Below are 15,129 nucleotides of genomic sequence, written 5' to 3' on the forward strand. Positions count from 1 at the left end.
GCAGATGACACAGCTTTGCTGTGGAACGCATGGAGGACTTGAAGCACTTGCTGATGAAGATCAAGGTTTTTAGTCTTCAGTGTGGAGGACAACTCACTGTGAAGAAGATCCAAATCCTCACCGCTGGACCGGTACATGACATCATGGTTAGCGGAGAAAAGACAGAAGTTGTCAAGAATTGTGTCTTGCTTGCATCCACCAGCAATGCTCATGGAAGCAGCAGTCAAGAGACCAGAACACTTGCTGCATTAGATAAAGCTGCTGCACAAGAGCCTGCTAGAGTGCTGAAAAGTAGAATGTTACTTTGCGGCCTCACCCAAGCCACATCATATACCCGTGAAAGTTGATACTGAATAAGGAAGGCCAAAGAAGAATCAATGCATTTGAATTGTATGCTGGAGAAGACCATTGAAAGAACCATGGACTGTCATAAGGACAAACAGATCTGTCTGGAGAGAAGTACAGCCAGAGGCTGCACTTGCCTTAGAGGCAAGTTTCGACTTAGAGACTTTGGACGTATTGTCGGGAAAGACTCGTCGCTAGAGAAAGACATCATGTTTGATAAAGTGGGAGGGCAGAGAAAAGAGGAGATGGATCGACACAGCGGCTGCGCCGTGGGCTCAGGCAAAGGAACATCAAGAATGGCACAGTTTCGCTCGGTGTGAGTAGGGCCACCAAGGATCAGACCCGACTCGATGACACCTAACGACAACGTGATATGGGAATAATAACTCAATGAAACAAAAAAGGCTGCAAACGTCAGTAATTAAGGCAATGTGATATTAGCTGTAAGAATAGGTAAGTGGACTGATGGAATGGAATGTGCGTACTTAAACTCTTTCAGAGGTGGTACTACAGTCTTTTCCGTAAGTGGCTTGAGATCATTGAGTGTGAATAGGGAAAGGAGAGGAAACTATCCCTACTCACCCCATACGGTTACTTGGTCTCACCTGGGGGGTGGTTCTCACCCTCCCTCATGCCGCGGCCCTTTAGTGCAGTTCCTCACCTTGTGGTGACCCCCCAACAGGAAAATTATGTTGTTGCTACTTCATAACGATAATTTTGCTACTTTTACGAATCAGGCGACCCCTATAAAACGGTTGTTCAACCCCCAAAGGGATTTCAACCCACAGGTTGAGAACTGCCGTCCTGGAGAGACAGTATGTGTCTCTCTAAGATTGCTAGCATTGGAGTCTGACTCTGTATTTTAAGTCTGACAGCCAGTCCCTAGTCCACGTGGCCCTGTGGATTTAAGGAAACTGTTCAAGTCCATGCCAGAGTGTCACTTTTAGATGACTAAAGGCCGAGAGAACATTCAGACTGTAACCACTGCCCTCGGTTACTGCAACAGGGAAGATGGGTGAAACAGCTCTTCTTCATTAAATGGCTTCTTCCCTTAGTTGAGTCTCTTGAAAGATTGCAGGCTTTTGCTGACGCATTAGTTATGCGTGTGCTAAGCAATTTCCACCGAGTGGTAAGCTCTGCCCTACCAAAAGCAGCGCAGAAAGGAGCCTTGTGGGACTCCACAGTTGTAGCGTCTGCTCACAGAGACCACTGTTCCCTGGATGCCATTTGTCTTGTTTTTAAGAGGAGTGCTGCCTGCCAAGAAGCCTAAGGTTCGCCAAGTGCGATCCCGATGCTGGAGTGCTTGCCAGAAAACCCTTCCTGGAATCTTCCCACCAGAACATGTTTTCCATCATTTTTCTTAAATCATTTTATTAGGGGTTTATACAACTCTTATCACAATCCATGCATACATCAATTGTGTAAAGCACATTTGTGCATTCATTGCCCTCATCATTCTCAAAACATTTGCTCTCCACTTAAGCCCCTGGCATCAGCTCCTCATTTTTCCGCTCCCTCCTTGCCCCGCCTCCCTCATGAACCCTTGATAATTTATAAATTATTTTGTCATAGCTTGCCCTGTCCAATGTCTCCCCTCACCCACTCTTCCATTGTCCATCCCCCAGCGAGGAGGTCACATGTAGATCCTTGTAATCGGTTCCCCCTTTCCAACTCACCCTCCCTCTACCCTCCCAGTATCGCCACTCACATCACAGGTCCTGCAGGGATCATCCGCCCTGGATTCCCTGTGTTTCCAGTTCCTATCCGTACCAGTGTACATCCTCTGGTCTAGCCAGATTTGTTAGGTAGAATCTGGACCATGATAGTGGGATGGGAGGAGAAAGCATTTAGGAACTACAGGAAAATTGTATGGTTCATCATCGCTACGTCGCACTCTGACTGGCTCATCTGCTCCCTGAGACCCTTCTGCAAGGGGATGTCCAGTGACCTACAAATGGGTTTTGGGTCTCTACTCCACACTCCCCTACTCATTCACAATGATATGATGATTCCACAGGCTGGTGGGCCTCTTCCATGTGGGCTTTGTTGCTTCTCAGGTAGATGGCCACTTATTTACCTTCAAGTCTTTAAGACCCCAGACGCTATATCATTTGATAGCTGGACACCATCAGCTTTCTTCTCCACTTTTGCTTATTCACCCGCTTTGTCTTCAGCGATTGTGTCGGGAAAGAGAGCATTCATAGAATGCCAGTTTAATAGAACAAAGTATTTTTGCATTGAGGGAGTACTTGAGTGGAGGCCCGATGTACTATACCTATAAATATATGCACATAAATCTATTTCCTCATCCTCATATATAAATATGTACATGCCTTTATTTAAACCTCTATAAATGTCCTTTGCCTCCTAGCTCTTTCCGCTATCTCCTTTGTTTGTTTTGTTGGTTTTTAAACATTTTATTAGGGGCTCATACAACTCTTATCACAATCCATACATACATCAATTGTGTAAAGCACATCTATACATTCATTGCCCTCATCATTTTCAAAACATTTGCTTTCCACTTAAGCCCTACTGCTATTTCCTTTGACTTTCCTCCTATCCCACTATCATGCTCAGTCTTCATTTGGGTTTCAGTAATTCCTCTTAGTTACATTACCCTTGATCATGCCCTACCAGGTCTCCTAGACCCTCCTCACCACCGATTTGGATCACTTGTTGATCCCTTGTCCCTGGGTTTGTTAATACCACTACCTGTCCCCCCACCTCCCCCTCTCCCGATGCCCACCCCCCGGGACTGTTGGTCCCGTTGTTTTCTCTTCCAGATTGTTCATCCAGCCTATCTTATTTAGACAGACCTGTGGAGATAATAACATGTTCAAAAACAAGACAGAGCAAAACCGAGCAACTATATAAAACAAAACAACAACAACAAACCAATGACAACAAAACACAACAAGAAAGAAAAGCCTGTAGTTAGTTCAAGGACTGTTTGTTGGCCTGTAGGAGTGTTTTCCAGTCCAATCTGTTGGGGCACCACACCCTGACCCCAAAGTCTACCTTCAGCATTCCCTGAGGACTTCGCTGTTCCGTTTCCTTGCTGTTCTGCTGCACCCCCTTAGTGTTTTGCCTCATTGTGGCAGGATCAGTTCGGGCGCAATCCCCACACTCTTTTCTCCTGTGTTGACCCTGTAGGGCTATGGGTCAGTGAGGGACGTCGTATCTCACAGTGGGCCCGGTCGTGTGGTTCTCTCTGTGGACTGGCTGCTCTAATCGGGAACATTGTCCTCAAGGCCTGGTGGGCCAGACTGTGCTCCACTCTCTCCTCCTCCCCCTTCATCTGCTCCCGTGTGCTCTGATCAGACATGTCCTCCTTCCCCTTCATCTGCTCCCGTGTGCTCCGATCAGACATGTCCCTCTCCCGGAGCTGCAGATCCATCTTTTTTTTAATGGCCATTTTCTGTGTGAGGAAATTACGGCTGCTGCAGGTGGGCGACAGTGAAGTGCCGCTGTTATTGGTGTTAGCTGCCCGTGAGGCAGTCCTGACTCACAGCGACCTCAAGCACAACAGAAAAAGCACTGTGTGGCCCTGCATCATCCTCACAGCTGTTTCCAGATGTGAGCCCATTGTAGCAGCCACTCTGCCAATCTGTTAGAGGCTTCTCATTTTCACTCACCCTTGGCTGATTAATGTAGTTATTTACCCGGTGGCATGAAATCAGGGTTTTTCCGCCTCGGCACTGTCGACAGATTGGTGCCTAAGACCTTGTTATGCGGGTGCAGGCCTGTATTGTTTTTAGAGTTTTTAGCAAAATCCCTGCCTCTCTCTGCCGTATGCCAGTAGCATCTGCCAGATGTCATGTTGGGAGCAGAGTTCCACCTGGCTAGGAACCCCTGGGTGAGTCTGCAGTCTTGCTAATTGTTTTCTCCTTGTCATGTCTGTTCCTTATCTCCCTTATTTTCTTTTGTCCTGCTGCCTTTTGGATTAATTTTAAAAAATAATTTATTTATCTCTACTGTGGTTACTAACCTCAAGGTCAGTTATTTGAATCCACTGCAGGAAAAAGATACAGCTACCTGTTACCATAAAACGTACCACCTCAGAAACCCCTACGAGGTTGCTATGAGTCCGAATCAATTCAGTGGCAGTGGGTTTGGTTTTGGTTTAGGGTGGCTTATTATTCTGAGCACAATACGTAAACTAAATCACATAGCTGCTAGCCAGAAGGTTGGCAGTGTGAACCGGCCAGGGGCCCCGTGGCAGAGAGGTGGCAGGCTGCTAGCAGGAAGAGGATACAGAGTTGGAACCCCTATGGAGCCGCTCTAGTCTGCCCTGTAAGGTTGCTGGAGCTGAAGTCAGCTCCATAGTAAGGGTTTGATTTTCTTTGGGGATGGCTTATTTGGCACTAAAAAGTAGTGGCTTATATACCGAGCTGGTCAGTGGTTTGAAACCACCAGCCACTTCTTGTGTCTTTAACTTACCGCATTCTGTCCTCAAATAATATCACACCATCTTGCAGATTTTAAACCATGAAGTACTTCCTTGTTTTGTTCCCACAACTGCGTCTTGATCCATGTACAAATTCCAAATTAGCACAATAAAGTATTCTGGAATGCCCATTCTTCTCAAGGTTCTTCACAGTTTATTATGGTCCACACAGTTAGATGCCTTTGCATAGCCAATGATACAGAAGGAAACATCTTTCTGGCCTTCTCTGTGTTTGAGCCAAGATCCATCTGACAGTAGCAATGACATCCCGTGTTCCACATCCCCTTCTGAATCTGGCCTGAACTTGTGGCAGTTTCCTGCAAATGTACTGCTGCCACCATTGTCGGGTGATCTTAAGCACAATTTTACTTGTGTGCAGTATCAGCGATCTTGTTCTGTAGTTTGAGCATTCTAATGGGTCACCTTTCTTTGGAATGGGCACAAATATACATCTCTTCCACTCAGTTGGCTGTCTTCCAAACATCCTGGCATAGATGAGTGAGAGCTTCCAGTGCTTCTTCAGCTTTCTGAAACATTTCAATGGATAGTCGATCAATTCCTGGAGCCTTGTTTTGGGCTAATGCTTTCAGTACAGTTTGAACTTCTTCCTTCAGCACTGTTGGCTTGTTCATGTGCTACCTCTTGACATGGTGGACTGTTGACTGCATGGTTTAAAATCAGGAAAGGTGTGCATCAGGGCTGTATCCTCTCACCATACATTTTCTATCTGTATGCTGAGCAAATCATTAGCGTAGGTGGATTACCGTATATACTCAAATATAAGCTGACCCGAGTATAAGACAAGGTACCTAATTATTACCTGAGAAACCAGAAAAACTGATTGACTCGAGTATAAGCCTAGGGTGGGAAATACAGGATGTGAATTAACACAGAGACCAGAGGGGAGAGATGGAGCACAGCCACAAACACATCCTTACCAGTTCAGCTGCGCACGTGAGTGAATCACTACAGGTGCTTCTGCAGATTGGAGCCGTCCACATCATAGGACAGTTCTGATTGGTTAGATGTGAGTAAACAAACATTCAAAGCCCTGCAGTGTCAGCGGCGCTTTGAATAAACAGAGGAGGAACGGCAATCACCCGCGAGATGTTACACCTCTCTGGGGTACCACTGACCCGTGTGTAAGCCGAACCCCAGTTTTTTAAATAAATCATTTTATTGGGACTCATACAACTCTTATCACAATCCATACATACATCGATTGAGTAAAGCACCCTTATATATTCATTGCCCTTGTCATTCTCAAAATTCGCCTTCCACTTGGGTTCCTGGAATCAGCTCATTTTCTTTTTTTCTCTTCCCCTCTTTCCCTGCTCCCCCCTTCCCCATGAACCCTTAATAGTTTATAAATTATTATTTTATCTTACACTGCCCGGCGTCTCCCCTCACCCACCTTCCCGTTGCCCATCCCCCAGAGAGGAGGTTACACGTAGATCCCCGAGATCGGTTCTCCCTTTCTACACCCCCTTCCCTCCCGGTGTTGCCACTCTCACCGCTGAACCCGTTTTTCAGCACATTTTTTGTGCTGAAAAACTTGGCTTATACAGGAGTATATACGGTATATGAAGCACTGTGTGGCATCAGGATCAGAGGAAGGCTTATTAACAACCTTCGATATGCTGATAACACAACCCTGCTTGCTGACAGTGAGGAGGAATTGAAGCACTTACTGATGAAGATCAAGGATTATAGTCTTCAATATGGATTATAACTCAGTGTAAGGAAGACCAGAATCTTCACAGCTGGACCAATAGATTCCATAAGTGGAGAAAAGTTTGAAGATGTCAAGGATTTTGTCTTGCTTGGATCCGCAATCAGTGCTCACAGAAACAGCAATCAAACGATCAAAAGACGCACGGCATTAGGTAAAATTTGCACAAGACCTCTTTAGAGTGTTGAAGAGCAAGATATTACTTTGAGGACTGAGGTGCACCTGATCCAAGCCATGATATTCTTCATTGCATCATATGCATGTGAAAGTTGGACATTGAATAAGGAAGACGGTAGAAGAATCGGTGCATTTGAATTGTGGTGCTCGAGAAAATATTGCAAGTCCTAATGGACTGCTGAGAGGACAAACCAATCTGTCAAGGCCAGAGTGCTCCTTAGAGGCAAGGATGGCAAGACTTTGCCTTACACATCTTAGACATGTTGTTGGGAGAGATCAGTCCCTGAAGAAGGACATCATGTTTGGTAAAGTGGAAGGGTGGTAAAAAGGAGGCAGGCCCTCAATGAGATGGACGGACACAGTGGCTGCCAGGCACAGGAACAGTTGTGAAGATGGCACAGGACTGGGCAGTATTGCTTTCTGTTGTGCATGGGGTGGCTATGGGTAGGAACAAACCTGATGGCACCTGACAACCACTGCCGTGGAGCTAATGCATGAGCCACAAAACATATTTATTTCATGGTTGGAAGCCATGGATAAAGCACTTTTGGGTGTATTTCCCTCTCACTGATCCAAGGAGCAGGCATCTGAGGCAGGGTCCCTTCAGGTTCAGGGCGGCTGGTAGACTAGAGCAGAGCTTAGACTGGGACAACACTTCCCACACACCCCTGTCTGGGGGCAGAGACTTCTCTCATCCCAGCTCACTGAACCTCTCTGGACAAGACAGTGTGGTCCTCTTTGTAATGAGTCCTGGTAGTGCAGTGGCTAAGCACTCAGCTAGCTGGAAGGTCAGTGGTTTGAAGCCACCAACTGCTCCGCAGAAGAAAGACATGACCATCTGCATCCATAATGACAACCTATGGGGCAGTTCCACTCCGTGCTTGAGTTGGAATTGACCAGACGGCAACAGGCTCTGATGTTCTGGGGTGGTTGTACTTGACAGCGTGCTAGATTGACTCCTTGGCTATGCCAGTGGGCTCAGACCTAGCAGTTGTGAGGACAGGGCAGGACAGAGCAGAGTGTTTCATTCTGTTGTACATGGGCCCACTATGATTCGGAGCCAACCCAATGACACCGGACAACGTGATTGGTCAGCATTTCCTTCATCAAAAAGGAGGTGTTTAGTTTGTCCTTTGAAATGTTAAAAGCCTCGAAAGGAAAGGGAGCGGGAGGGAGGCTTTTAGCAGACTAGCTTGCCTTTCTGGCTCTTGTGCCTTTCCGGGCAGGAAGTCTAGGCGGCAACTGATGGAGTGAGTGCTTGCTCCAGGTGACCTCAGCCTAGCTGTGCACTTGGCAGAGCTGCCTGCTGGCAGGTTCCCTGGTTGGCAAATGTCCCCTCTTTCAGGGGAAGACGGAGTCCATCACGGTGGTGAAGCTGCTGAGCTGCTTCGATGACCTGGTGGCGGCGGGCACGGCCTCGGGCAGGGTGGCAGTGTTTCAGCTCGTGTCCTCCTTGCCAGGGAGAAATAAGCAGGTGAGCCCTCAACATTGCAAAGGGTCCTGGGGGCACAGTGGCTAAGCACTTGGCTGTGAACTGGAAGACAGGCGGTTTGAACAGAGGGAGGTGTGGCTGTCTCTTCCCACAAAGACCTACAGCCTTAGAAACTCTGGGGGGCTGCTCGTCTCTGCGCTGCAGAGCAGCTGTGGCTCTGAGTCGACTCCAGGGGCTGCTCATCACGGCAGCCTTTCTTCGTTTCTCACCTCACCACGTTCCTTGTGGGTGTTATCTGCCTGGGAGATACATGCTGGGGAGAGGGCGGAGGAAAAGCACCTGGGAACTGCCCTCCTGCTGTGTTCTCGGGGGCTTGCGGAGGAGGGAGTGGGTGCCGCCATGGTGTCTCTGTTGCCCTCTACGTTCCTTCAGTCTATTTTTGTTGTTGATTTGTAGCTCCGGAGATTTGACGTCGCCAGCATTCACAAAAGCAGCATCACAGCCCTGGCTTGGAGCCCCAATGGAATGAAGCTGTTCTCTGGAGACGACAGAGGGAAGATCGTCTATTCGGCTCTGGATCTAGACCAGGTAACATGGTTTGCACGAGCGGGTCTGGAGGGGCCGTCCTGAAAGTTTGAGCTGTTCTCCGTTGGCTGCATCCCCATCCCTTTAGACTCGCCATGGTTATGGGTAGCCTTTCCTCTCAGGGCTTTTCTGAATCTTTGTCTGAAGAGTTGTCAGCCCTTGTTTTTCCTGGGAGGCTCACTTCTTAAAAACCAGGCCCATGTTTGCAGCCCCTATGCCTGCAGCGTCCCCCGCCCCTCCTCCCTCCCACCCCATCCCCATCCACCCAGTGCCCTGAAAGGTTTGGGGGAGCCATGCCAAATGTTTTCTCTGAGCCATGGGCATCAGCAAGTGGAGCACCACCAACCCTGGCTGGGCAGAGAGCCTCAGAAGAAGAGGGGCAGGGCGGGCTGTTCTCCTCGGCCTCACCACTTACTCCGAGCAGGGAGTACTTGTCCCCAGCAGCAGGGAGGTCCAGACTCAGAGGACCCACTGACTCACCCAGGACCGCAGGCTTATCCTGGCAGATATGAATGTCCAGCAAGCTTTTGCCCCAAAGCCCTTGCCAGTTCTACTGCACACGTTGCCTGAGTCTTGTCTGAGCTGAGTGCATCTGCCTGCCTGGTGACCCTGAGCTCCTGGGCACTATCCTCTCCTGATTTGTAGCTTTCCCTGCTGGGAGAGTCCCGGCCCTTGTTAGCCTGTAGCCTGATCCAAGCCTGGGCCTACTATTATGAGCATTCACTGTCCCCCACTCTGGTTTCTTGAAAATGGCTGGGAGCCCCTAGTGCATTTGTTTGTGGGGATTCTATCTGTGGAGTGTATCATGTCAGAAATCGGAAAATATTTGCTAATTTATTTTAAAACAACAAAAAGAATATGTGTGCTGATAAAAGGGACAGCTTCTGTTTTGTTTAAAAAATAATTATTTTCTAAAAACAAAACTAAAAAGTGAGGTGGTGTTGATTTACATTTTTGCAAGTCCCTAATGTTCAGCTTCAGAGAAGACAGCTGGGGTCTGTATTCAACCTGTTGACCACATGCTGTTGGTTGAAGTCTGTAAAGGAAATCTGGCCCCGTGTGGTGGGAGTGGGGAGGAGTGCTTTAACGACCTTTTCAGGTACTCATGAATATTCTCCTTCGGCAGTAGCTCCCTAAGCCTGACAAGTGGAGCTTTCTTTAAAGGTCAGCGACAGTGGTAAGCTAGAAAGCTTCCTCTGGACTTTGCCCTCGGCCTCACTCTTGTAGGACTCTTCTGCCCACAAGTGGTTTTGTAACTTCATGTATGTTCAGGTCACTTGGAACTTATTGGTTCACAGAGTGAGGCCGTTCTTCCAAGTGTTTATGATGCCATTCCCAGAAATCACCCTTGCTCATGTGGCCTTCGTTGTGATGTGAGCCGTCCTTAGTGTTGGGATGCTGTCAGGCTCACGGGGGCAGATGCAAGTCTCCAAAATGGTAATCTTCATGCAAAACATCCATTTTCTCATAGACAGCAAATACCGCGGCTTGCTTTCCTTGAAGGGACACAGACCCAACTTTGAGCAACTAGAGTATCTCCAGTAGAAGACAATGCTTTGTGGAAAACAGCTGGGGCCATGCCCAGCACGGATGAGCACACAGAAGCTGACCTAGAGCGGCCCGGCCGCATACCCCCGGCTCCCGTGACCATGTCCTGTAGAATAAGGCCGGAGACGTGCTCCCAGGAGGCAGGCTTTCATAAATAACATGCTTGCTTTTCTGCCTCGTCACAGGCATCCTTCCGTCACAGACGGAAATACAGGCAGAAAAACTACCTGGCACTTGAGCATTGTCTCCCTGAACAGCTCAGTGACATTAGGGGCATCTCCACCTTTACCGCCTTTCTCAGAATCCTCTTCCACACTTGTCCTCCGTCTGTAGCACAAACTCACTGCCGGGTCCTCCCCCAGCTTCTCATCTCGCCTTTTGAGTTGCCGCTGTCCCCGACCAAAGAGCAGGGTGCTCGAGGCACGCCTTCTCTCCCACAGGGCGTCTGCAACTCCCAGTTGGTGCTGGAGGAGCCCTCGTCCATCGTGCAGCTCGACTACAGCCACAAGGTGCTGCTCATTTCCACGCTGCAGAGAAGCCTGCTCTTCTACACCGAAGAGAAGGCCGTCAAGCAGATCGGGGCCCAGCCAAGGAAGACGTAGGTTCCATGATCTGTCCCAGCTGGCTCTGAGGGCAGGCTCAGGCCACCCTAGGCGCTAGGAGCCCACAGCAGTGCTGAGTCTGGGGTCTGCACCTGCTTAGGCACCGCTTCTTCCCTCCCCCCCCCAAGACAGAGGAGGTGCATGGAGAGAGGCCCGCCTGTTGAGGAGCCTCTGGAACCTGGAGGTGCAGCCAGGCTTGGCCTCGGAGGAGAGCTGGCCTGTGTCCCCTCCTTGTGCAGGCGCTTGCTCCACTGAAATCCCACAGGGCCCACGCTCTGAGCAGCTAGTGGCGACTGGGTGCCTCTGTGCACTGGTCGGCTCGGGCACTTTGACCCCCACAAGCATTGTGGTGCTTGGGCACCAGGTGCCCGTGTGCTCTGGACACCATGGTATTCATTGCCCCGTGCACCGGGTGCCCTCCCTCACACCCACATGTGGTTGGCTTCAAGAAGAACCAGAGCCCGCCATGTGGAGATGTGCCAGAAACTCCGCCCCGAGAGCAGTCGTGGGTCTACTTGCTGCAGGCTGGCTGCTGCATGTCGAAGCCAGGGCGGGGGCAGGAGGATCTCCCGAAGCTGTGGGGCCTGAGGTGTGTGTGGAATCAGCCTAGAGAATGGGAAGGAAGGTCCCGCAAGGGGGTAGGGCCCTTCTTTGACTCACCAGCTAGAGGAAGGCAAGTCAAGGGGAAGGGTAGGTTCTACTAGTCCCTGGCAGATTCACAGCGTTCCCCACAGTACCTCAAAAATGTGCTCATGGAACTCTGCAGCAAGGTCGAGAGTGAGGTTGATCGAGGGGAGCAGTCAGACCCCACAACCTGAGCAGGGGTGGGTCAGGGAGGAGAGGTAGCCCTTGGTGCAGGTGGGATGCTGCCAGGATCCCATCTGTATTGCCCTCTCTGAAGTGACATTGCTGCTCATGGAATCGGGGTAGGTTCTAAGAAGGGTGCTAAGCGTGGAGAGGGGTGAAGCCAGGGTCACGAGGTGGGAGGACGAGAAGAGGCAGGCAAAGGCGAGGGCGCCTGGGGTTGGTGGTGCCTGTCTGTTATCGGGTGGGGGTGTCCAGTTGAAGGCTGAGGCCGTGGTGCCCGTCTGTGTCAGGTCGGGGCTGGTGCCTGTCAGTCACGGGTCCAGGAGGAGTTGGTGAAGTCCAGTAGCCAGCCCTGCAGCTGCACCCCGCCCCGTCCTGGGAGCACAGAGGGACAGAGTCTTCTGGACACTGCAGCTCTTACAGATGCTCTCAGGACAGACCCCAGCCAGAATCTCCCGATTTGACCCTGACCCTCAGCAGTGGGTGGAGTCTGGCTTAGGGACTGCTGACATCTGGGCTGACTTCCGCATCCTACACTCCTGCTGCCTTGTCCCCTGTCGTCGTCCGGACTCACCGCTCTCTCCTTTGTGGAAGGACCACCTCATGGTGACCCAAGTAGCAGAGCAGAACCAGGCCAACAGGCTTCCAGGGGCCCTCTGGAAGCCTCGACCCTCCAGTCTTTGGGTACTAGCCCAGCATGTTTGCTGTTTGGAACGAAGGCAGAGTGTACAGTGAGGTTTACAACTCAGTGACCTGCCACGTGGTCCCCAGCAGTCTTTCCCATCAAACAGAGCCTCCTGGCTCCTCGTGCAGAGGCTCAGGCCACTGCAACTCTGTTGTGGGGGTAAGAGCCACCGAGTCATTTGGCAACATTGACTGGGAGCATCCTGAGCCAGGCCCTGTCCAGTGTAGCGAAGCGTCAGCGTGTGTCTCCTCTGGGAGGGGTGCACGTTAATGAACAGCAGAGGGACAGCACTGCACGGAAAGGGGGTGTTTAACCTCATGGACAAGAAGGCTTGTTTCTCTGTCGTGGGCAACTTCCAACTGTGTCCGTCCCCAGAAAGCGATGCCTCACGCACTCCGCACTCATGCGGCAGGTTGCGCTGCTGCTTCGCTTGCACACCATTCACAGCGGCACAGCAGGGAGTGGGATGACAGACCAGGAGACCAGTCCCTGTCCTCAGGACCCTTGGGACAGGACAGACCATCCAGAAGCAAGAGACTGTGCAGGTCCCTGCGAGGGCTATGGGTGTTTGAGAGTCGCTAGGGCGCTTACTCCATGGCACTGCTGCTGGAGCTGAAGCCACAGACATGGGAAGAGCTGGTGGAAGAACCTTCCAGGCCAAAGGAACAGCAGTGCCCTGGTGCCAGGTCTGCCTGAGGGCAGGCAGGAGGCCAGTGTGGGGGGAGGTGGGCTGGGAAGGAAGCCGCACGGTGTGCATGTCCTTGGTGAACACTACGCTTACCCTGGCGTGCTAGGAGCTCCGTGTGATATGCTCATAGCCTGGTGTTCACCGTAGGAACAAGCAGGGCATCACAGCGCGCCCTCAGCGGCAGAGGGATTAGCTGATCACGGTGTAGCGAGGACCTCTGCCTGCTTTTCACCAGTAGAGACAAACAGTCAAGACAGTGTTTAAGTGAAGAAAAGCAAGCCGCAAAAGTGCGGCACCAAACTAATTTTTTCTAGAAACTAGAGAGGGACAATTCCAAATGATCAGGAACACCTGGATATGTGGTAAAACCAAGGCGGTGACCCCACAGTTCAGCCCACAGCCGCTCTAGAAGACAGGCAGGGATGAGGAGGCGCAGCAGGGGGCCTGCTGAGGGCTGGCCATGTGTTAAGCTGAAGCATGGCTTCCCAACATGCATTTCATTGTAGCCTTCATCCACAAACCAGACACTCACCGCCATCAAGTTGATTCCAACTCACAGCAACCATACAGGGCCAGGTAGAACCGCCCCTGTGAGCTCCCAAGAATGTAACTCTTTCTAGGAGCAGAAAGCCTCGTCGTTCTCCCGCAGAGCGGCTGCTGTTTTCAAACTGCTGACCTTGCAGTCAGCAGCCCAGCTGGTCACCGCCTCCGCCTCTAGGGCTCCATCCGTCCATCTAAAACCCAGTGTCACCCCATCGCCTGGGAGTCAGAGCGGGTTCCCAAGACTGCAGAGCTCTAGGGGAGCAGAGAGCCCTCCTCTCTCTCCCACAGAGCGGCTGGTGGGTTCAAATTGCGGACTTTGGGTTAGCAGCCCACTGAACAGCCCACTACACCACTGGGCACCTTAATCCATATAGATGACACATGTATTATTCTGCAAATGGTAAGTATTTCATAACTTTGAAGACAAACCAACAACAATAAATACCCATCAAATGGGGAGAGCACTCAGGAGTGGATCCTCTGATGGCTTCAGAGACCCTCCCAAGGATAGTGAGGGTCTGCTGCTGAGCTCCCAGTTGGGAGGCTCGCTCACTCTCTTGGGGTGCTGGTGCATGCAGAGGTAGCCCCAAAGAGGGAGAGGGTGGCCGGACCTGGCTGTGTCACCTTCTGCCTCAGTTTCCTTTTCTTAAACAAGCACCGTGATGTTTGCTTTGTGGGGTGGTTGTGCCGATGGAGTTCTGCAGTGAGAGCCACAGAGGACACTGGAGATGGTGCTGTGTGCAGTAGTGACTGCTACACCCCAGGCCTGGGGGTCCCGGGCGGTGGGATCCTGGGACAGTGAGCGCCCTTGTCCTGTGGACATAGGGAGGCTCCGATAGGTACCGGGCTACCTACCCAAGCGTGCAGCTAGAATGTTTGCCGCAGGGTTCCCCGTCACTGACTCTATGGATGTAGATTGTCTATTTCCAAGGCACCTGTGGGTCGTCTTGAACCTGCTTGTTAAAATTAACCTTTGAGTTCACAGCCCAGTGCACTTAGGGCTTCCAGCCCCTGGAGGCCAGGGTTCCATGAGCACAAAAGAAAGGGGCGAGGGCTGGTCAGTCTCGCTTAGCCTTAATCTCAGCACTTCCTGGGTGGTTCCGTGTCTCCGTGACACCATCTCCGTGTGCTTCCCTCCCGCATGGCAGGGCTGGGAAGTTTGGGGCTTGTTTCATACCCGGACTCTGCAAGCAAAGCGACCTGACACTGTATGCTTCGAGGCCCGGCCTGCGGCTGTGGAAGGCCGATGTCCAGGGCACTGTCCAGGCCACGTTCATCCTGAAAGATGTCTTCGCCGGGGGCGTGAAGCCTTTCGAGCTGTACCCTCGCCTGGAGCCCGCTGACCAGGGTGGCTGCGGTGCGCCTGAGAAGCACCTGGGGCTGGTCTGCTGCTTCTTCCAAGAAGGCTGGGTGCTGAGCTGGAATGAATATAGCGTCTATCTTCTGGACACCGTCAACCAGGTAAGCGCAGTGGTGGCTCCGCCCCCTCCTGTTTAGGGGTGCGAGGCGGGGGGGGGGGGGCTGCTGCTCAGACG

At 51.2% G+C, this 15,129-nt stretch overlaps 1 protein-coding gene across 1 annotated transcript in view; it reads left to right on the plus strand.

The window, feature by feature from the left end:
* Window positions 1–15,129, plus strand: part of TECPR2 (tectonin beta-propeller repeat containing 2) — a 61,046-nt gene that overhangs the window by 12,874 nt on the left and 33,043 nt on the right. Inside the window, exons 3-6 of the mRNA XM_075532071.1 lie at window positions 8,050–8,178; window positions 8,593–8,724; window positions 10,710–10,867; window positions 14,743–15,055. Coding sequence (XP_075388186.1) covers window positions 8,050–8,178; window positions 8,593–8,724; window positions 10,710–10,867; window positions 14,743–15,055 — 732 coding nt within the window. The remainder of the gene's footprint in view (window positions 1–8,049; window positions 8,179–8,592; window positions 8,725–10,709; window positions 10,868–14,742; window positions 15,056–15,129) is intronic.

The sequence above is a fragment of the Tenrec ecaudatus genome, chromosome 14 (assembly GCF_050624435.1).
Source record: "Tenrec ecaudatus isolate mTenEca1 chromosome 14, mTenEca1.hap1, whole genome shotgun sequence".
NCBI lineage: Eukaryota > Metazoa > Chordata > Mammalia > Afrosoricida > Tenrecidae > Tenrec > Tenrec ecaudatus.